This window comes from Monodelphis domestica, chromosome 3 (assembly GCF_027887165.1).
Source record: "Monodelphis domestica isolate mMonDom1 chromosome 3, mMonDom1.pri, whole genome shotgun sequence".
NCBI classification, from domain to species: Eukaryota; Metazoa; Chordata; class Mammalia; order Didelphimorphia; family Didelphidae; genus Monodelphis; species Monodelphis domestica.
Window position 1 is genome coordinate 167,794,031 of NC_077229.1, and position 21,900 is coordinate 167,815,930.

The window sequence follows — 21,900 nt, forward strand, 5'->3', positions numbered from 1 at the left end:
CTTTGTGTTTATTGCAGTACCAGGCTGTTGGAGTAATCGACTACTTTAGAGTGGGGTATATTTGAGACATGTTTCAAAGGTCAGTTTAACAGCCCTTGGTAACAGCTTGGATATTCGTGGTGAGAGATGGTGAAGAGTCTAGGACAGATTGTGAGTCTGAAAGATGGATGATGGTTTTATCTTCTACAAAAAGGAAGCTGAGAGTGGAAGAAGGCTTACAGGGAATGATTATGACTTCTGTTTTGTGCTTAATTAATTTTAAGATGTTTGTTAGGCATCCAGTTTAAGATATCTGAAAGGCAGTTGGAGAATTGGGATTGGAGGTCAGCAGAGACTTGGGGGAAGTCTAGGTATATTTGAGAATCACTCACAGTAAGATTGTAATTTAATATATGAGAGCTAATGGGATTACTAAGTAAAAGGTGTTCGAGGGAAAAGAGAAGAGGGCCTTGGACAGAAGCCTGATGGACACCTATGGTTAAAAGATCCAGCAAAGGAAATGAGGAGGAAGAGTCAGATAAGTGGGAGACAAACCAGGAGAGAATGGTGTCTGGAAAACTTAATGAGAGGAGACTATCACGAAGAGAAAGTGATCAACAGTGTCAGAAGCTGTAGAGAAGAGATCAGAGAATAAGAATTAAGAAAAAATCATTGAATTTGACAACTAAGACATTGGTAACTTTGGAGAGAGTTTTGGTGGAATGTTTAGATCAGAAACAGATTGTAAAGGGAGTTAAGAGGAGAATGAGATGAATGTGGATAGACCCATTTTGATGGCCTTTTTGAGTTTAACTACAAAGGGCAGAGGAGATTTAGGGCAAGAATTAGTGAGGATTCAAGGGTGAAATTAGAATTAGGTTATTTTAATTAGTTTTTTTTAGTATAGATGAAACATGGGCATGTTTGTAGGCAGGGAACGAGTTGGCAGACAAGGTGAAATTGAAAATAAGTGATGTGTGGATGACTGAGGAGGTAGTCTGATGGAGGAGACAGGAAGGAATGCTGTTCACTTGAGCATATAGAGGAAGTGAATGTTAGTGCTAGACCTAGACTTAGAATCAGAAAGTCCTGATACAATTTCACCTCATACTTTTAATATCTGTGTTATCTTTATAAGCCATATTAGGAGCTAAAAGACAGCCTTTTCAGGTGTAGTTTTTTCTCTTGTAAAATGGGGACAATAACTGCATTTGATTTGCCATGTTATCATGATATAAACTCATGTAAAAACTTAAAAGGGTCATATCAACTGTCCTCATTATCGCTACCACTGCTACCATGTGCATCATTGTCCTTATTCTAGAATGAGATTATAATTGATTTCTTCCAGTGGCATGTCTACATATTGGTCATTAGACAAATCCTGGTTCTGATAAGGAGAAAATCTGAACTCCTTTGTTTACTTATATAGCCCAGCATGTAAAGTGGTGGAGAGTCAAGAAGTCCTGATTTCTCTTATGACCTCTAATGCTTATTGGTTGTGTGACTCTGGGAAAAACATAACTTCTCATCTTTCCTCATCTGAAAAATAGAGATAAGAATAGGACCTACCTTCTATGATTAAAGGGAGGTTAATGAGATAATATATTTAAAGTATTATATAAAATCTTGCTAATTTTGTTTATTGGGGTTTTTCACAACATGGATTCAACCTCTATTTTCAGCCTCATTGCACATTACTCCTCTACCTGTACTTTTCAGCCTTTTCTCTGTTCATCACACTGAAAGATGATTTTTTTTTCTAGTGAAGTCTTTTATTTTGTTGTATCACCATAATTTCTCCTAGTGTTACTCTCTGACTCCTGTCCAGAGGACCATTCTAGAAAAGGAATACTATTTTTAAGAGTCCAAAAAAAAAGAAGAGAAAAATTTTTAGCAAATGATCAGTACATAGAAAAGCTCTGAAAATATATCACACTTGTGGACCTTTTACTTCTGCAAGAAGGTGTATTGAGAGAATCTTCTCATGTCTGGAGCCATAATTGTTCTTTATAACATTGCAATATTCACTTTTGTCTTTTATCATGCTTCTCATCTACATTGTTTTAGTAGTTATGTTTTTTTCTTGGTTCTGTTCTTAATCTTCACTCGCCAGTTTTGTGTAAGGTCTTTTCATGCTTCTCTGTATTCATCACATTGATCATTTTCTACAGCTGAATAATAAATATCCCATTACATTTATATACCACAAGCTGTTTAGCTCTTCCCCAATTAATTACTTTGCTGTCACAAATAGTGACAAAAAATAAATCCTAAATAAATACTTTGATGTGTATGGGTACTTTCTTCTTTCACTGGCCTCTTTGAATCCTAAATAAATACTTTGATGTGTATGGGTACTTTCTTCTTTCACTGGCCTCTTTGGCATGTAAGTCTAATAGTGAAATTTCAGAGTATGGGCATTTTAGTCACTTAATTGGCATAATTTTAAATTACTTTACAAAATGATTATATCAATTTATAGCTCTACCAACATCACACTAGTGTAGTGGACCTATTTTCCTTTGATCCTGCCAAGATTTTCTGTTCCTATTTTCAATCCATTTCTGCCAATAGGTAGGATGATAGTTAAAGCTTCAGGGTTGTTTTGATTTCTACTGTTCTCATTTTTGTTGCTTTCCTATATTTATCGTCATTTCTTACAGAACAGTAATATTCTATTACATTTATTATCTGCCATAGTTTTTTCAGACTTTCCCCAGTTTATGAGCGTGTAATTAGTATCTAGTGGTGTGTGTGTCTGTGTGTGTGTTTCTTTATTTTGGATATATCTGACTTATTGGAATAATTTGATAAAAATATCTTTTCCCATTAGACTATTTCCCTTCTTAACCTATATGTATATGTGCCTATCATCTCACAAGTCCTCCAACATGAACTTTTCCCATTTGTCACTTTTGCCAATTTTCAGAATTTGATATGAAATTTCAAAGTTTTCATTTGTATCTCTCATTTTTAGTGATCTTGAGCATTATTATTTCAATGAGTTTGTCGATATTTTGTAGATATTTTTTGGCCTCTTTGACCTCATTTATTGGGGGCATGGTTGTTAGTCTTGTGTATATTTGTTGATATATAACTATTATCAGAAAAAATGACAAATAAGTTTTCTTATTCAGTATCTTCTTTTACAAAGTGTTATTTTTGACTCTACAAAAAGCTTTTCAATTTTTATGTAATTATTTATTTTATCATTTCTAATTGCTTGGTTAAGAATCCCTCTTCTGCACATAGTTGTGAGAAGTTATGTAATCTCCTTTACATAATTTCTCATAGTATGATCTTTAACATTAATCTAGCATACCATTTAAAATGTGTCATGGAATCTGGCCATGTCTTGTTTCTACCAGACAGTTTTCCTAGCAATTTTTATCATATATGGAATTCTCACTTTATTGTTTCTAATTTTGCTTGTCTGGTTTCTTCTATTGATCTACTTCTATATTAATATATCAGATAATTTTGATGACTTATTTTACAATATAGTTTAAGGAATGAGAGTGCTAGTATCTTTTACCTTACAGCTTCATATTATTAATTTTAACAAATGGATTTGACTATTTTTAATCATTCTTTTTATAATTTTATGTAGGATTAAAATTATAAATTAGCTTGGGTGTAGCATTTTCATTTCTATTTTATTGGCAAAACCTCACCATAAGTAGTCTTTCAACTATTTAAGTTTTTTAAAAAAATTGTTAAGGAGCACTTTGTAATTGAATCTATGCAGATATCTTATTTTTTTAGATTTTTATCTATATATTTTATATAGTTGTCATATTAAGTGAGATTTACCTATTATTGCCTCTTAGATTTTGTTCTATGTAAATACTGTAGTTTTCAATTTTGCTAAAGCTATTCATTTTCTTATTTAGTATTTTTACTGGTTCTCTAGGATTTGCTGAGGAAATCAGTTTGATCAGCAAATAAAATTTCTTTTTTATCTTTTCATCATCTTCTATAGTTCTTTTATGTTCAAGGCATATAATGAGATAGTAGCTTCTGATAATACTTTTTATTTATAAGTTAAACATCTCCAAAACTAGAGAGAAGAGTAACATGGATGTAAGTGTTCTGCCTGCTAAGGAGAAAAGGGGGTGGTGAGTATGATTGTGGATGAAGGCAGAGTTAGTGGGAATAGAATTTCCTTAAAATATATTAAAAGAATTAGAGACACAAAACTATTCTTATGGGGTTGGGGAATAATAATTATTTGAAAGAAGAAAAATAATATCAAATGGAGGAAAACAAATATAACTCATTTTAATTACAAATAATCAAAGCAATCCACTAAAATAGATTGGGTAAAACAAAAACACAACTCCATTTTTTGTCACTTAAAGAAACATGAAAGAACATACAAAGGGTTAAAATGAAGGGCTAGAACAAAATTTACATTTGTGAATTTTTAAAAAAACAAGAGGTGTAATCATGTTATTAAACAAAGCAAAAACAAATATTTACAATGTAAAAAAGGAATGCGTTTTTACATCATGTTGAATGGGACAAATCAATATCATTATTAAATTTACCTGCTCCAATATCTTAGTTTTTCAATTTATAAAGCGAGAAGCATTCATTATAAAAAAAATAGTAGTAATTTAATAGTAGCAGAACATTTTTTTATTTTCTCATTTCAAAATAATTTAGAAAGTTCTAAATTCTCTCCCTTTCAAATCTTCCCAATTTATTGAGAAGGCAAGCAATGTGATATCAATTATTAATGTAAAGTCATGCAAAACATTTCAATATTAACCACTCCACCCCCACCAACACCTCCCACCCAAAAAGGCAAGCAAGACAAATATATATGTTTCAGCCTGCAGAGTTAATCACTTCTCTCTCTGGAGGCTTATAGCATTTTTCATCAGGAGTCTTAGAATAATCTTGGATCATTGTATTGACTAGCTAAGCTTTTCACGGTTGATAATCCTTAAAATATTGCTCTTACTATATACTATGTTCTCCTGTTGCTGCTCACTTCATTTTGTATCAGTTGATATATGTTTTCAGTTTTTTCTAAAACCATCCCCCCATGTCATTTCTTATAGCACAATAGCATTACATCACAATCATATACCACAGGTGGTTCAGCCATTCCCCATTTGATAGACATCCTCTCAGTTTCCAGTTCTTTGCCAGTTCAAAAAGACCTACAATAAATTTTTTGTACATGCAGATCCTTTTCCCTTTTCTTTGATCTCTTTGAGATAAAGATGTAGTAGTATATTGCTGGGTCAAAGGATGTAGGTGCTTTAATAAACAGTTTTATAGCCTTTTTGGTACAGTTCCAAATTGTTCTCTAGAGTAGTTGATGTTCTTCTCGGAGGGACAAATCTAACAAACAGATAAAAAAGTAAAAGAGAAAATATAGAATTGAACATTGTTAGAAAAACTGAAAGATTTATTGTGGTTTCTAAATGGGACTGATAAACAGTATCCATTTATCAGTATAACATGTACCTCTAAAAAGAAATGACCATGAATTAGGGCACAAATAATGCCAATTTAAAAAAGACAGAATTATTAAGCACATCTATTTCTGACAAGAATACAGTAAAAATAGTGAATATTTTAGGGAGCTGCTTAAGACAGGCAACTTTTCACGGTGAAAATCAAAGTCATGAGCACATCAGAGAATAAATCATAGAAGCAGTGAATAATTTTATTAAATAGTATAATGATGAATGGGATGCAGCTAAAGCAATATCCTATGAAAAAATTATCAACTATAACAAAAAGAAAGGCTTAATGTATTTAATATACTTGAAAAATTATAAAACCAAAAATAAATACAAAATAAATACGACAGTATTAAAAATTAGAAGAGAAATGGAAAAACAAACACATATAACCTGGGGTTGTAGGTGCTTTAATAAATGTAATTTTGTTTGGCTTCATTGTGACGTGGAAAAGGACTTACCTGAATGTTATCTGAATTAGTGACCAGTTTAGGTAATTCCAAAATCACTATGGCTAAAACATTCTTGGGAGTGGCTGATGTTTTCCTTTGAAGGTTTTTTTCAGTTGTAATATGCATATTCTCTGCACTCTATAAAATGAAGCAAAATAATGTCACTTTTTTTGAAAATTTTAACTTAGATGCCAATAATAAAAGCAGAACTTCTGATGAGATAAGTAAATTTCTGAATAAATAGCAGATTTCTAGCATTTTAAATTTGAAAGGCATCTTTTCTAGCCCATGTAGTCTAGTCCCTTTATTTTCAGAAGTATGAATTGACTTGTTTTGCTGAGTAGTCCTAGAAAATAGTTTCCCTCAGTTTTGACTCTTTCATTAGAAATGTTTTGAAAACACTCCAAAGTCTTTTATCTTTGGGAATTTTGTATTTTAAGATCTAATTTATGATAGAAGTTTGATCTTGTTCATCTTCTTTATAGTTTTTTTTTGCATTTGAATTCTTTCTGGATTCTTGGAGTATTTTCTTTGACATGGGAGCTTTGGATTTTGGTTATGATATTTATGAGACTTCTTTTTAATAATAACATTTTTTAATATATATTTTTTAATAATAACATTTTTTTAGTCCCACCTCATCCTCTAATAGATTTCAGCAATTTTCACTTTTTAAAATATTGTGTCTAATCTTTTTTTAAAATTATTATAACGTTCAGAAAATTCAGAATTTGTTGCCTTGACCTGTTTTCTAGGTCAGTTATTTTTAACCTCAGATACCTTAATTATTTTTTTCTTCATTTAAAACAATTATATACTTCCTAACCACCATCACTACCAAAAAGATTTAAATAAAGAAATGCAGTAAAGTTATGTGGTGTGAGGCAACTGGGTGGCTCAGTATTTTGAGAATCAGGCCTCAACATAGGACGTCCTAAGTTCAAATCTGACCTCAGATACTTCATAGCTGTGTGACCCTGGGCAAGTTACTTAACCCTCATTGCCTAGCCTTTAGAACTCTTCTACCTAGGAACCAATACACAGTATTGATTCTAAGATTTGGAAGGTAAAAGTTTTTTAAAAAATTATGTGCCAAGTCACAAACTCCGTTGTTTACAATTTGTTTTAAAGTAAATTATATATGTGTCCTAATGTAAAGCAGAGGCTTTTGAGTTCTCTTTGGATTGTTTTACTTTTGGTAGTCTCTTCTCTTCATTTTATGACTTTTTAAAAAGGATGTCATGTCATGTCATCTATTATTCTCTTTTGTTCTCTTTTCACTGCTTCATATATTTCCCTTATTTTCTTTACATTTATATTTGCTATTTCTAATAACAAAATACAATTCATTGCATTCAGATATCAAATTCTATTCAGCCATTTCTCCCATTTCTTGTATTTTTGCTATTTCTAGTTATATCATTACAAACAAAGCTTCCATGAATATTTTCATGCATACACAGCTTTTTAATGTCTATTTTTCATCTTGTTTTCTAAAAAAAAAAATCACAATTGATTGGGCAATGGTTCACTATGTCCCTATCAGCTTTTTATTTAACCAACTTATCTTTTCTGGTTCTTAATTAACATACATTACCAAGACCCATATTTAACTAAATTGATTCTTAGGCAGCAGGCGAAATCTATTGCTAGGCCAATACCTTTTACAAAACCAAATCTTTTCTCCTTGCCCATAACCAGTGGAACTTTTGTTCCAAAGGCCCAAACCATTCAGGAATGCAGAATTACATTTGTATATGATGAGTGTTAAAGTAAGACCGTTGCAGAATATTTATGCTATCTAAACTGTTTTGTATGACCAGGCTCAGATTTATAACTAGCCTCATGCAGACATTTGGAGTCTTTCCAAATATCTCTCTCATATTATCTAAGGTTCTATTGAACTTAACTTTTCTTTTTTTTTTTTAATATTCTTGTTTTTGTTCTTCCAGATGAACTTTTTTTCTAGTTCTTGGAAATAATTTTTGGGTACTTAAATTGGTATGGCATTGAATAGGTAATCTTACATTTTCTTATATTTCAGTATTTTAATTTTCTTGTGATAGTTTTATTGCCTCATGGAGTCATTGATTACTATTTCATCCATTTTCATTTTCAGAGAGTTTGCTCTTCTAATTCTACATTTTTTAATATTCTTAACTTCACTTGACTTCTTTGGTTCTGTTTTATCTTGATTGACCTACTCATCTAAGGATTCCTCCTATGTTTCTTTGGTCAATTCCTCTTTTATCTTCCTAATTTTTTGGTATTCTTCAAGTCTTTGTCACTGGCCATTTTCCTTGACTAAAATGCTTGCCTCTCCTTCATAGACTTTCTCACTGCTTTCAGGATGCTACTTAAAACATTATGGTCTGTGTGAAACTTTTCCTGTCCCCTTCCTGTCTTATATTTGTTTTGTATATATAATAACATGTGCACTTTGTCTCCTAGGATTTAATGCAAGTTTCATAAGAGAGTAAGAATTCTTCCTTTTTATTGTTTTTGGTCCTTGTGTCTTGTCAGCTGGCAGACTGCTTGAAAGATACTTAATAGACATTTATTAAGTGACCCTTTTTCTTGATATTCTCTTCTTATTTTATGTAGTCCAATCAACATATGGTGATAATGATCATTTCTACGGAAATGATTTTGAAATCTGAAGGCTATATTTGTACCAAATCTATTGCAACACTGATTTCTGCCTCTGAATTTTACTTTTGTCATTATTTTTCAGATGCTTGCTAGATATTCCACCTTGATGGTTCTGCTTGAATTAGACAGTTAGCTTGTCCAAGTTGACATTTATCTTTCTTCCACACCTTTATAAAAAAGGCAAAAAAAGCAACCTGTCTCTCCATTCTTCTCCATTCCCCTTGAAGGTACTCCCATATTTCTGTTACTTTAGTCTTATAGTCCGTTATTTTTGACTCTTGGTTTCTAATATATAATCAATTGTCAAGTCTTTTGATTCCACTTGCATAAAACTCATTTTAATTATCCCACTTCCATTTTCATTGCTTATTATCTCTCACTTGACTTATAGTAATAATCATTTTATTTGTCTTTTGCTTTCTGATTTCTCTCTGGCATTCACATAATTTCTAGGGTATGTGATGCCACTTCCTGCTAATTGCTTCTCGGGTATTATTTTTAAGTCCTTTAGCTTTGGCCCTTCAAAATCCAAGTAAATGTTTTAGAGCTTTGAAATTTCAGTATTCAACTATTTTTCACTTTTGCTTGACTTGCAATTAAAAAATTATTCTATATCTTCATTACATCCTTTACTCCATTGACTAATCTCCCTCCAAAACTATATTAAATGTTTCACTATTTTAATAAGAGTTAGTATTTATGTAGCACTTGAATATTTTCAAAGTGTTTTATAAATATTATAATTTTATCATTTCTTGGTGAAGGGTAGGTTTTATTATCCCCATTTTACAGATGAGGTAACTAAAGCTAATTTAGATTAAATGAATTGCTTTGGGCCACACGGTCATTAGTATCTGAGACTGAATTTGAATTAAGAGGTATTCCTGATTTCAGTTCTAGCTCTCTATAGCTCCCTACCTATATTTTTATCCTATACTCTACAAAAAGTGATCAAACTCTTTATACCCTTTGACTAGTAGACATGTAAATAGATGTGCATCTTTATTGCATACCCAAATTTTTTGATAGCAGTCTTACGAAAACAAAGGAGTCTCTCTGTTCATTGGAAACAGATGAATAAATATGGCATATAAATGAAATGGAAGATTATGATACAATAAGATATGACAAAAATAAGGAATTCAGAGGACCAATGGTAGTATTTATATGAACTTATAAAATGAAATAAGCAGAGCAGTATACACAACTATGACATAAATGGAAAGATCACTAAAAGGTGAACTCAGATAATTGGAAAAAACAAATATGATCCCAGGGAATAGGTACTAAATTTTTTTTTTGCATAAAGGAAGGGAATTTTAAGGACAGATTGTTGTTATATATGTTGTCATTGGTAGAAATTGTTTATATTTAGTTTATACTTTATTTTTCTTTGTTTTAAGGACAGGTTCATATCTTTTTGGGATTGGACATGGCATTCAATCTTGAAAGGCCTGACCAAAAACAAAAAAGCATTAGTAAAACTTATTATTGTAGTATTATTAGTATTAAAATTCTTTGTCTCACTGATTCTCATCATTCACAACCTATTAATCTATATCTTTGTGCAGTTCCTAGTAGAGATTCATTATAGAAGATCTGTTATGTTGGTTGTCTCTCGAACCGAGGATGACGATTGTCTTTGTGCGTTTTTGTGCACAAAGACACCTGTGCATGAAGGAATTTGTAGGAAATAGCCTAAGCCAGTAATGGTGAACCTATGGCAATGTGGTGAAAAGTGCACACAGAACCCTCTCTGTACACGCCTAAAGTTACTCATCAGAGTTCCTTACTAGAAATCCAGATGGATTAAGGGTGGAGCTTTTCCCCTTTCTCTCTCCATGTGCTTGTGGACATTCCTTCCCCCACCCCTATTGGGAGGAGAAGGGGGTGCAGAAGAGGGGCAGGGTGCAATCACTTGGTTGGGGTAAGTGGGGGTGGTGCATAGCACTCCATCTCTAAAAGATTTGCAATCACTGTCCTAAGCCTTTGCTGCTATTGGATAATACTTATTCTTTTATTGACTTGACTCCTCATCTCATGCATTTGTCAAAAAATAACTGGACAGATAAATTTTCTTAGCTTATTTTTTATTCAAATAAAACAAAGTTCATTGTAATTGTTATAATAAAACAAATCTTAATCATACAGAATGTTACATGTAGAAGAATGCATTTTATATATTTGTTCATTAATTTTATAATCATTAAGTACCTACTATGTGCCAGGAACTGAGTTAGGTGTTCTATAATACATATTATATAACATAATAACCATAACAATAATGTGATTGGTAGACTTATTTTTTTGGTGCAATATTTCTTAAAATGTGATGTCACTCATTTTGCTACATAGAGCTATAGCAAAACCCCTCTCATTCATAGACAAAAGATATTTTAAAAGTTATTAAATTTTTTTGCTTTATTAAATAAGCTATCCTTTTTGCCTGTAGCCAAAATTTACAAATAAATAAAATTTTCATTTTTGGTGTTCTACCATAAGAGAATTCTGTTAATCTTACTTGTTCAAGTGGAGCAGGAATCAGGACATTGTATTTATCCCATTGTAAATGAGTTCTAAAACCATTTGTTGGAAATATCTAGGTCTTTTTTAACAGTGAGAATTACTACCACTTTTAATTAGTAACAAAGTATTTGATAGATATTTTTGATTCTAATTCATTGAAGTGCATCCTTTTTAAAAATTGGAAATTATATTAAACATTATTTTGTAAATTCATTATCCATACTTTAATGTTTTTTATTTTTCCTAATAAAGTTGAAATGTATTTGAGTACTAATTGATTTAGAGTACTTAAGATTTTCAAAAAATATCCCCAAAATATACAATTTTCAGGAGGAAATAAAAAATTCAGGAGGAAAGACAGTTAAAAAATGAATGTTTATTACTAAAACTAAGTTTCTTATTTTAGTCCAAATAATTTGAATGACATTGGTAAAAGAAGCCGAGCATTTTTTTGTATTATGCCTTTTGCTCCAATAGTGTTACATGATTTTTATGAAGTGCTTTCCTTTTAATGAGCTCAAAAGCATGAAATACAGTAAGAGAGACCACATTTTTTCCATAACCTGTCTTCTCTCATTGGCATACAGCAGGGGGTCTTAATCCTCATTGTGTCATTTGGCAAGTTGGGTGAAGCCTATGGATTCCCTTATCAGTGTTTGCTGTCTGCATTTAGAGTTGAATGGAATGTTGAGTTTCAGGTTAGTGAAAATAAGGACTTGTTGAAATAAGAAGTTAGTGGGCAGCAGGTTACAAACCTCAGCATATAGTGTACTGCATATAGTATTTCCTATACCTCGAGTATGTATATAGAATATGTAGACTTCCTCCATCAGTGTACTGCAATTCAGTCTCAAGAGTTTGCTGAAGGCACTTGAGAGGTTAAGCGATTTGCTTGAGACCATAGACTTTTTCAGTATATCTGGAATGAGGTGTAGGGGAAAAGGTTGTTGGAGATGGTCTTGAACCCAGCCATTCCCTTGTTTGATGCTAATTTTCCAATCAGTTTCATTCCAATCAATCCCATTCCTTATGATTGTATTCCTTTCCCTCCTACATATCCTTTTTCTGTTGCCAAACAGTAATGGCATAATATGAAAAAGGAGGAGGAAAATTTCAGCAAAATAACTGATATATAGAAAGAGTCAATAGACAGTGTTTGTGATGCAGGAGCAGTTAGGTGACACAGATAGTGAACTGAATTAGGAGTCAGGAATAAAGTTCAAGTTCTCAAAAACTCATTCACATTATGACTCTTAAAGTCATTTGGCAATTGTCTCAATTTCCTCAATTATAAAATGAGGATAATTATAATGCCTATCTTGCATGATTGTGAGGTTCAAATGAAATGATATTTTTAAGGCGCTTGAGCACAGAACCTAATACAAAATAGATAACAAATTCTCTTTTCCCCAATTCTTCTCTTCCTCAAAGGGAGTGTGGGGAAAAATGTGTCTTCTCTCATTGCTTCCTTGGGATTACAGGTGATCTTTGTAATTTTACAGCATTTGGTTTAATTTCTTATTATTTACATTGCTGTTATTATATGTATACTGTTTTCCTGGTTCTGTTTAATTTATTTTACACTTAAGTCTTTTTGTGGTGTTTATTGTAGCATAAAATTTTATTATATTTCATTGTATTTATGAATTTTATCTATTTCTAGGCTGTGGGTATCAACTTTCGATTTCTTTGTTAGAACACATAGTCCTATAAATATTTTGGTATATTTGGGACCTTCTTTTATTTGAACTCCCTTGAAGAAGGGAGTGTGTGTGTTCTAATACACACATACATACACACACAACCAGTGTAATCTCTGGTTCAAAGTATATGGATAGTTTAGCCACTTCTTACAAATAAGTGTAGATTTCTTTCCATATTACTTAACAATTCACAGTTGTAACAATAGTGTTTCAATGTGCCCTATCTTGGAAACACTTCCCCTCCAACCCCCATTAGCTTTGCTTCTTAGTTCTGTGAGATTGGTCCATGTCCTAGCTTTTAAATTTTTCATTAGGACAATTTTGTTTTCAGGTTTTCAAACACATTACTGTTGCAAATCTGCCTTTGTCAGATCATATATAGAATTACAGCTAAACCAGAGAAGAACAAAGCAAAGAAAGATTATTATCTTTTTTGCTACCTCATCCAACAACTCTAGAGGAGAAATATAGACTAATTTCATTAATGAATATAAAGTAAGAAAATGTATATATCCAAGGAAAAATCCTGTATTTATCTAAAATTGATAATTTAATCTTTCACTAAATTTGGAGATTCAAGGAGGAATTGGAAAATTATTTAATATAGTTATATTAAAATCAAAGGCATCCAAAACCAAATAATTGTATTAATAGATGGAGAAGAATAAAGAAGAACCAGAACTAAAAGAACTACATAAAGCAATGCTTTATTATACTGAAAACATAAAATTACCTAGGAAAAGAATTTTGTTTAGATGTGCCTGAGTTCCTCTTAATATATGGGATATCCTTCTGTTGATAGGCATTAATATGTAGAGAGCTGTTGATCCCCAATCACTTGCCTCAGTGTCTTCACTTGTAAAATGTGAATAATATCTCCATTCCACCTACCTCACATGACTGATGTGAGAAAAGAATAAGTTATGTAAAATGCTTTGCAGACTTTTAAGTGCTTCATAACATAAGTGTTAGTTGTTAACAGTTATTATTGCCTAGTTGGAGAGAGGGGCCATTGAGTTAATACATTTGTCCCTAGTTAGAGGCAAGACTTAATGTATTCCTAGAGGTATCCCTGTACTGACTGGAAACCTGACCCACATGCTTTTCAGCCAATTCCTGTCAGCAATAGGTATGTGACAGTTCCTGGGTTATATAGATCATTATAGAGATCCAGTCATATCCAATAAACACTTAATATGTGCTTCCTATGTAACAGGAACTAGAAATAGTCAGTGGCCTTTGAATTTCATCTTAAAAGAAGCTAGGGATTTCCAGGAGATTTACTACAGGCATTTAGACATACCTGCCAATGCAAAGAGACAGAGATGGAGGGACAAAAAGAAGTCCATTATGAGAGAAATACAGATAGTGTGAAGGAGAGTAATGGGATCTTATTTTAACTGATGGACAGACCATGTGCTTCATGCATAATACTTGCAAAGCAGTTTACATAAACTATCTTTTGTGGTACACAGCAGTCCTGTGAGATAATGGAGATTGTTGTCATCATGCTAATTTTCTTACAACTAAAGAAACTGAGGTTGAAAGAGGTTAATATGACTTTACCAGGATGACATAGTTTGATAGTGTTTGATAAAAGATTAGAACTAAGCTTTTTATATCCCTTCGCCCAGTGCTTTGTCCACTAAATCATTGTTTCTTAACCTGGGATTCTTGAACTTGTTTTTTAATATTTTGACTAGTTTCCTTTGTAATTTTATAGATTTTATTTTTTCCATTTAAAAACATTCTGAGAAACACAAGTCTATAAGCTTCACCAAACTTCCACAAAAGTTCTATTGCATTAAAAAGGTTAAGAATAATTATTCATCCATATCTGAGTCATATTGTGTGGTGCTTCTCCCCACAGGTACCAAATACGAAATAGCTGGATGGGATTAGGAGGGTTATAAAGAGTCATGAAGCTCTGCATACATTTTTACTTTTCTCTTCATATTCTTCTTTCCCCTTTCCCAATCAGCAAAGTTCGGTTAATGAATACAATCCTGCTTTTGTATGTGGTTTGACAAGATTCACGGAGGGAAACTTTATAATAACAATTTTGTAGCAGTATAAAACATGTTAACAGTTTCGTGGAATTGTAGATGATTCACTGGAGAAAATAAAATATTTAAGTTGATTGACTTTTAAAAATAAATCCTGCAATTTTTTGATTCATGAAGTACTTTCCAACTTCTCTCTAATCTAGCCTCATATATTGTTTTTCCTCCATAGTCCTGCTAATTTATTCTTCATGTATGGTTATGCATCTCTAATTTCTATGTTTTTGTACTGGTTGTCCCTTATTCCAAGACGGAATTCTCATTTCTGTGTTACAGAATCCTCTTTAGTAAGATGAGAATGAAAAAAGATCTTTTATATCAAAAGTGGCTAACATAATTTATGAAGTTGTTTAAAATTTTTTTTATTGTATATCATCATAATTGATTTCCTTTGTAAGCCTATGTGTTTTATTTTATGTATTTAAAAACATTCCGAAAAGGGTACCATTGGCTTCACTAGACTAGCAAAAAGGATTCACTGTAGCCCACCAGTAGTGAGAATGGACTCCAGTAACATCAAAGCCATGGTCTGGTCAGAATCTCTCCTCACACGAGGCTCCAAAAACCCTTCCTTTCTAACCACTCCCTGCTGTACTTTGTAAAAACTGTATGTTCTTCCAAGAAATTAGTGATGCAGGAATTCTGTGAGAAGCTTTCTAGATGGTTACATATTTACCTGTGATTTATTATCCTTTAGAAAACTCTGTCTAGATTTGATGAGGTAAACTAAGTTTTGTAAAAGAATGATGAATTGCATTCATTTTGTATGTGAAAAACTTATCTAATCCCTTAGCCTATGTCATTTTCTCAATAAAATACTAGCTGTGATCAATAAACTTTTTCACTGATCAGCAAGAGGCCTTGAGTCTGCCTGTAAGTCTGTCTGTGACCCTCCTGATTCAAACCTCATTCCTCTTACCTGTTCCATGACCCACAAATAAATAATTTGAGGAGCTGGACTTATCAATTCACAATATAAAAATATTTAAGAACTTCTTGTTCTCTCCAACAGCCAGCATATTCTGCACTTATTTTTTTAAGTTGTGATACACAGATTAACCAGGACAATGCAAACTATTTTATTGATATATACAGTAAAACCTTACACTTCTTAAAATATTCTGAGGTCTTGTCTTAGAGAATTTTTTCTTCATGGTAACACTTAGTAAATTGCCATAAAAAACCCTTCCATTTTAAAAAATCATAAGCCATACTGAATAACAATTAGTACCAGTCTATCCTGCTAGTTTCTTTGAAGGTCTTTGCTTGTTTTTTTGAAGATTAATTAGGCTGTTTTCTGTCAGTGGGGTAAATGCTTTTCCATTCTCAGTCACACTTTTCTTGTGTCTTTGGTGCACCTGATCTTGGAATGTGGGCTTGAATGATCTTTGAAACATGTTAGAACTTCAACTTTTGAATGTTTCATGGAGTAGTGTTCATTTTTTAAAAAGCCACAATTAAAAACACTCACTGGAGAGGGAGAAAAGTTATGATGTCCTTCATCTGGTCAAAGTCCTATATTCTATGTTAACCAGGTTTCATAGAAGCATCCACAAATGACCATTGTTGGAACAAAATGAAATCATATCAGAATGATTACTTGTCCGAAGTAATTTGAATATCATTCTAGAGCCAATTGAATATGACATAACTCATTAAGTAAGAGTAAAGGAGTGAATTGATCAGTTCTGTACTAAAGAAAAATCACTGACTACAATGTGTACCTAATAGATTGAAGCAGAAAAAAAAAACATTAGACAACCTCAGTAATTGGAATCCATTTCAATAGTCAAGGTTAATAATGATAAGGGTCTGTACTAAGATGGTGGCTATATTAGTAGAGAGAAGGGGTTGGATGCAAGAGATATGGAGCTAGAAATGGAAGTTGAATGTGTAATGTAAGAAATTAAGAGTACAAATTTTTGAAGGTGGAAGACTTCAAGAATAGTGCTACCTTCAACAGAAATTGAATAGTTTATTAAGTGTGGTAGGGTTAGAAGAAATGATAATGAATTCTACATAGTACGGGCTTATTTGAAATGTCCAGTAAGCAGTTTGTGATTCATGAGAAGAGATTGATTCTGGATATTTCTGAATTACCTGATAGAGATGATAATTTAAGTCACTTAATCTGGATCTCAGTTTCTGTGTATAAAATATAGAAGTTAGTCTAACTGGGATTTGTGTTAATTGTTTCTTCTCACTTAAACTCTAAAATCTTCCTGTGATCATGAGAATGTGATAAATGTGATAGTAGCTGTTTTTACTTTATATTTTATTTTCATTGGAAGAAGTTATTCTATTTATAATATCATAATTTTGCTATTGGGGTTAGGTATCTGTATGTGTGTGAGACAGAGAGTGTGTGAGTTTGAGAGAGACACGGGAATCTGGTAAATTTCTTTAGAATACTTCACTTCTGGCCTTTTCCTTTCCTGTTTTAGACTGCCTCCTGCTTCATATTTCTCATAGCCTCACTTTGTTTCTTTTAATTTTTACCTATACCTAGATTGTTGTTCTTGCCTCAATTTATTATTGTCAAATAAGGGAAATAAGATAGGTATAAAATTTTCTTTTATGCTAAAATATAAGCCAAAATGGAAATATAAAATGCTGTGTATGACACTTGTGGAAGAGATCATATTTTTCAGAAAAAGGAAAACATAAAGAAGAAGAGAGAATGTTTTCAGTTGATAAAGATAAAGAGTGGGGGGAAAAAAGAAAGATTAGAGACAATATACCGATTTTAAAGTGGTAAATTTTGTTTTTCCTATTTCTTCCTCCTCATTTTTATCTTCATTTTCTCCTTTCCTTTGTCCCTTTTCTTTTCCTTTTCCCCTCTCTTTCCTCTCCTCACTTTAAAATCATAGATCTAGAGGAGGTATTAGACACCCTGGTGGTTCTCTAGTGTACCTTAGTCCCTCTCCCAACACCCCCTTACTATTTTATAAATTAGCAACTTCGGCCCAGAGAGGAGAAGTGATGTTCTCATGTCACGCAACTCATGAGTAGTACAGTGAGATTTGAATGCAGACTAATTCAAATTCAACATTTTCCTGATAGAATCATGATTATTTGCTCCCTCCCTTTCTTATTTTGAGAGCTCAAAGGGGTAAACTTTCTTCTCCCATACCTTTCTTTAATATGATAATAGTGACTACACGAACATTCTGTACAAATTCCTTTCTTTATTGTTATTTTTTCTTAATTCCTAGATAATGTTTTGATAAATGAAACAAAATATAAATGAAACTTCAGAAATAATATTATAATGCTACATTTTTCTAATTTATTTTGCAGGATGGAACAAAATTTACATCTATTGGAGCTCTGTATTCTGAGCTTTTGGCAGTTAGTAATAAAGGGGAGCTCTATCAGTGGAAATGGAGTGAATCAGAGCCTTACAGGAATGCACAGGTACTTAACCTTTCAAATTCTAGTTTAATTATCTTGACAAGTCAGTTCATAAATTAGTAATAATTTTTCTTATGCTTTCAAAGAATCCTTCATTACATCATCCACGAGCAACATTTTTGGGGTTAACAAATGAAAAGATAGTCCTCCTTTCTGCAAATAGTATCAGAGCAACTGTAGCTACGGACAATAATAAGGTATGAAACACCATATTGCTGTTCATTTCATAATTAAATTAATTTTCTTTTGATCAGAAGTAAGAGCTCATTGTCTTCCTAAATAGTAAGTTTACATTTTATGAATATTTCAAATATACTGTTGGCAAAAATTAAGTTATATTTTGATGACAGTATATTCTGTTATCTTTCTTTGGACCATTTAGCTAACATTTTAGCAACACATTTCTATTGTGGGGTAGGGATAGTGGGAAGGAGGTAGAAGTGAGGGAGTTATGCAAAATAGTATGCATATTTCTAAAATATTAGTATTTGAAAATGTTTTATTTTTCCAAATTAAACTGATTCAGAGACTTGATTAATGTCATAAGCAGATAGAAATTCCATTATTTGCACTCATGATTCTTTGTTCCCTCCCATGCCCATTTCCAGGGCTGAAAGGGTTAACTTTCCTATCCTTTTAAAATATGATGATAGTTATTAATATATGATTATTTCTGTGTAAATAAGTTCAGATTAATGGTATGTAAAACAACAGCAAAAATTGAAAGAATTGCAATATACCTGTTGTGCAGCATTTGGATGTAAACATATTATGGAACTTCTATTCTATGTCAGAATGAAGTATGTAGATCATGGATCTTCTTGAGAAACTTCTTTTGTGAAAATTGTTTTTATCTAAACAAGCAATATTTTGTTCTTTAGGTTGCCACATGGGTGGATGAAACTTTAAGTTCTGTTGCCTCTAAACTAGAGCATACTGCACAAACTTACTCAGAGCTTCAGGGAGAACGGATAGTTTCATTACACTGTTGTGCTCTATATACCTGTGCTCAACTAGAGAATAATCTGTATTGGTGGTAAGTAAAAAAAGGAAATTTTTAGAGAAAATTGTACTTGAAAACTGAGATATTTTGTAGCCCTTAAGGGGTAGGGTAAGTTAATACTTAGCAAAATGACAAAAAAAAGCCCACAGAATTTCCCAGATTCTTTTGTGTGAAATTATTATAAAGGTTTTAAAAATAATTTCATTTTTAGTTATGGAAAAGCATGAAATAATAATCGGCAGAGTACATGGCCAACAAATATTTTTAAAGTGCCTATAAAAAATACTTTTCCGTAGGTTTAAACTGGAATGGCTATTTGGTGGGGTTTTTGGTTTTGATTTTGGGTTTTTGTTTTTTAAACCCTTACTTTCTGTCCATATAACAACACTAGGACAAAAAAAGGATTAGGCAATTTGAGTCAAGAGACTTGCTCAGGGTCACACAGCGGAATTGTCTGAGACCAGATTTAAACTCAGAAACTCCTGTCTCCAGGCTTAACTCTCTCTGAGCAGCCTGGCTACCCTTCAGCTATTCGCTTTTGATTGATGCTAAAAAAGGTAGAACATAATCGAGGTGATTAGTTATCTAGATTGATTTGTGTTTTATAAAATAGCTTCCAGTATAATAGGTTCCTCCTATAATTTTTTCCTATAATAAGATATGAATTTATCAAAATGCTTGTGGCATTTTTTCACTAGGAAAGGAAGACTTCATTTTGCTTTCTTTTCCTATCCTCAATTTCTATTCCTTTTAATTTCATTTGTACTATCAGTGTCAGTATTGTTCTCCTTGTTGTATTTCAGTGACCCAAAAGCCTGACTTTTTTTTTTATTTTTCTTTGTCATCTTGCATCTAACTAGCAAATGAATTCTATTAGTACAATATTATTTTTTGGTGGGGTGGAGTAGGTAAACCCTTACCTTCTGTGTTAGAATCAATACATTGTATTGGTTTCATAGTAGAAGAGCTAGACAAAGGGGATCAAGTGACTTGTCTGGAGTTACAACTATGAAGTACCTAAAACTAAATTTGAACCTAGAATCTCTTGTCTCTGGATCTGGCTGTCAATCCATTGAGCTATCTAGCTGTTCCTAGTAATATTTTATTAATCCATACCTTTGGCTTTTCTAGCCTTGGTTTATACCTGACTGAAGTATTATATTGTCTTTCTCACTAGTGTTCTTGCCTCTACCATTCCCTCTCTCCTCTGCCCCCACTTCCCTCCCCAGTCTGTCCTTCACCCAGTTGCCAAAGTATTTTCCTTTATGAATAGATCAAATAACATGATCAGCATTCAGGGTCCATAGTGTTTTCTTACTAAACTTGTATTAACACATCACACTTTATACAACTGTTAAATTGAACTATTTGGTACTTGCACTATATTCCCTGTGAGTTTTCTTCCCTGTGGTCATGCTGTTTTTCCTGCCTAGAACATTCCTATTCCTTTGTACCCATACTTTAAAGTCTCCTTTTTCTACTGACCTTTCATTTGGAATTGACTGTACTGCTGTACTGTCTTGAGGAATTATTGTGCATTATTCTTGTGCTGTATTTTCCTTCTCACTTCTAAACTGAGGACAGAGTTTTGGTGGTGTTGTCTTTAGCACCTCATAGGTTGCTCTTTTTTTTTTTTAAACCCTTACCTTCCGTCTTGGAGTCAATACTGTGTATTGGCTCCAAGGCAGAAGAGTGGTAAGGGCTAGGCAATGGGGGTCAAGTGACTTGCCCAGGGTCACACAGCTGGGAAGTGGCTGAAGCCAGATTTGAACCTAGGACCTCCCGTCTCTAGGACTGGTTCTCAATCCACTGTGCTACCCAGCTGCCCCCCATAGGTTGCTTTTTAAACAAAAACTTAACAGATGTTTCTTGAATTATTTTATGACCAAGGTAGGAAATGCCATTATGATATAGGGATTTCACTTTTGAAATCTTGAGCAATAGCTCTAAATTAGGGATTATATAGGATCAAAGGGAATAATATGTAATGAAATAGAATTATCAGAATGTAGGTTCAGTTATTCATTCATCCTTTATATTCCTACTGGCTGCCATAGTACCTAGTTTATAGTAAGTGTTAATTAAATGTTTTTTGATTGATTTGTTAATTTATTATTACGACCCATGATATTGAAAATGAACCTCCTGGTGTAAAGAGGTTCAGTGACACCAGGTTGCGAACTCTTGATCTAAGTTTTGTAAGTACCTACTCTTAATATAAGAATAACAAAGTTTAGCATGAATGAAAAGTAGTTGATTAAGGAAATAATTAAACATGAATTTTGAGAATAAGTCCCATTTACTTCTTATGTATATCAGTGAGTTACAGTAAAAATTAAATTGCATATTTTTAGTTATTTAAATACTTAGGGCCTGGCTAATATTTAGTTATCAAATATAACAGATTGTAAATGATTTAAAGTGTTGGACTCACATTTTTTGTTAAACATTTACTTTAGGGTTCACAAAATATGTTCTCCTTTTAAAGTCATATCATGTATTTTTCTAAAGTAGATCTGCTTTCAAAATAACTTCAAATATTCAACTGTTGAATCTTTAGAATATTTATAGGTGATAAAATTAATGATATATTTATCTGCCCTATGGAACATAACCCAGATGAAG

General features: G+C 32.4%; 1 protein-coding gene across 5 annotated transcripts in view; it reads left to right on the plus strand.

Annotated features, from left to right (window-relative positions):
* UBR5 (ubiquitin protein ligase E3 component n-recognin 5) overlaps positions 1-21,900 on the plus strand; it is a 185,300-nt gene that overhangs the window by 80,984 nt on the left and 82,416 nt on the right. For all 5 annotated transcript variants that reach the window (XM_056823240.1, XM_056823244.1, XM_056823241.1 and 2 more), the window contains exons 10-12: positions 18,159-18,275; positions 18,359-18,469; positions 19,154-19,308. In XM_056823240.1, coding sequence (XP_056679218.1) covers positions 18,159-18,275; positions 18,359-18,469; positions 19,154-19,308 — 383 coding nt within the window. The remainder of the gene's footprint in view (positions 1-18,158; positions 18,276-18,358; positions 18,470-19,153; positions 19,309-21,900) is intronic.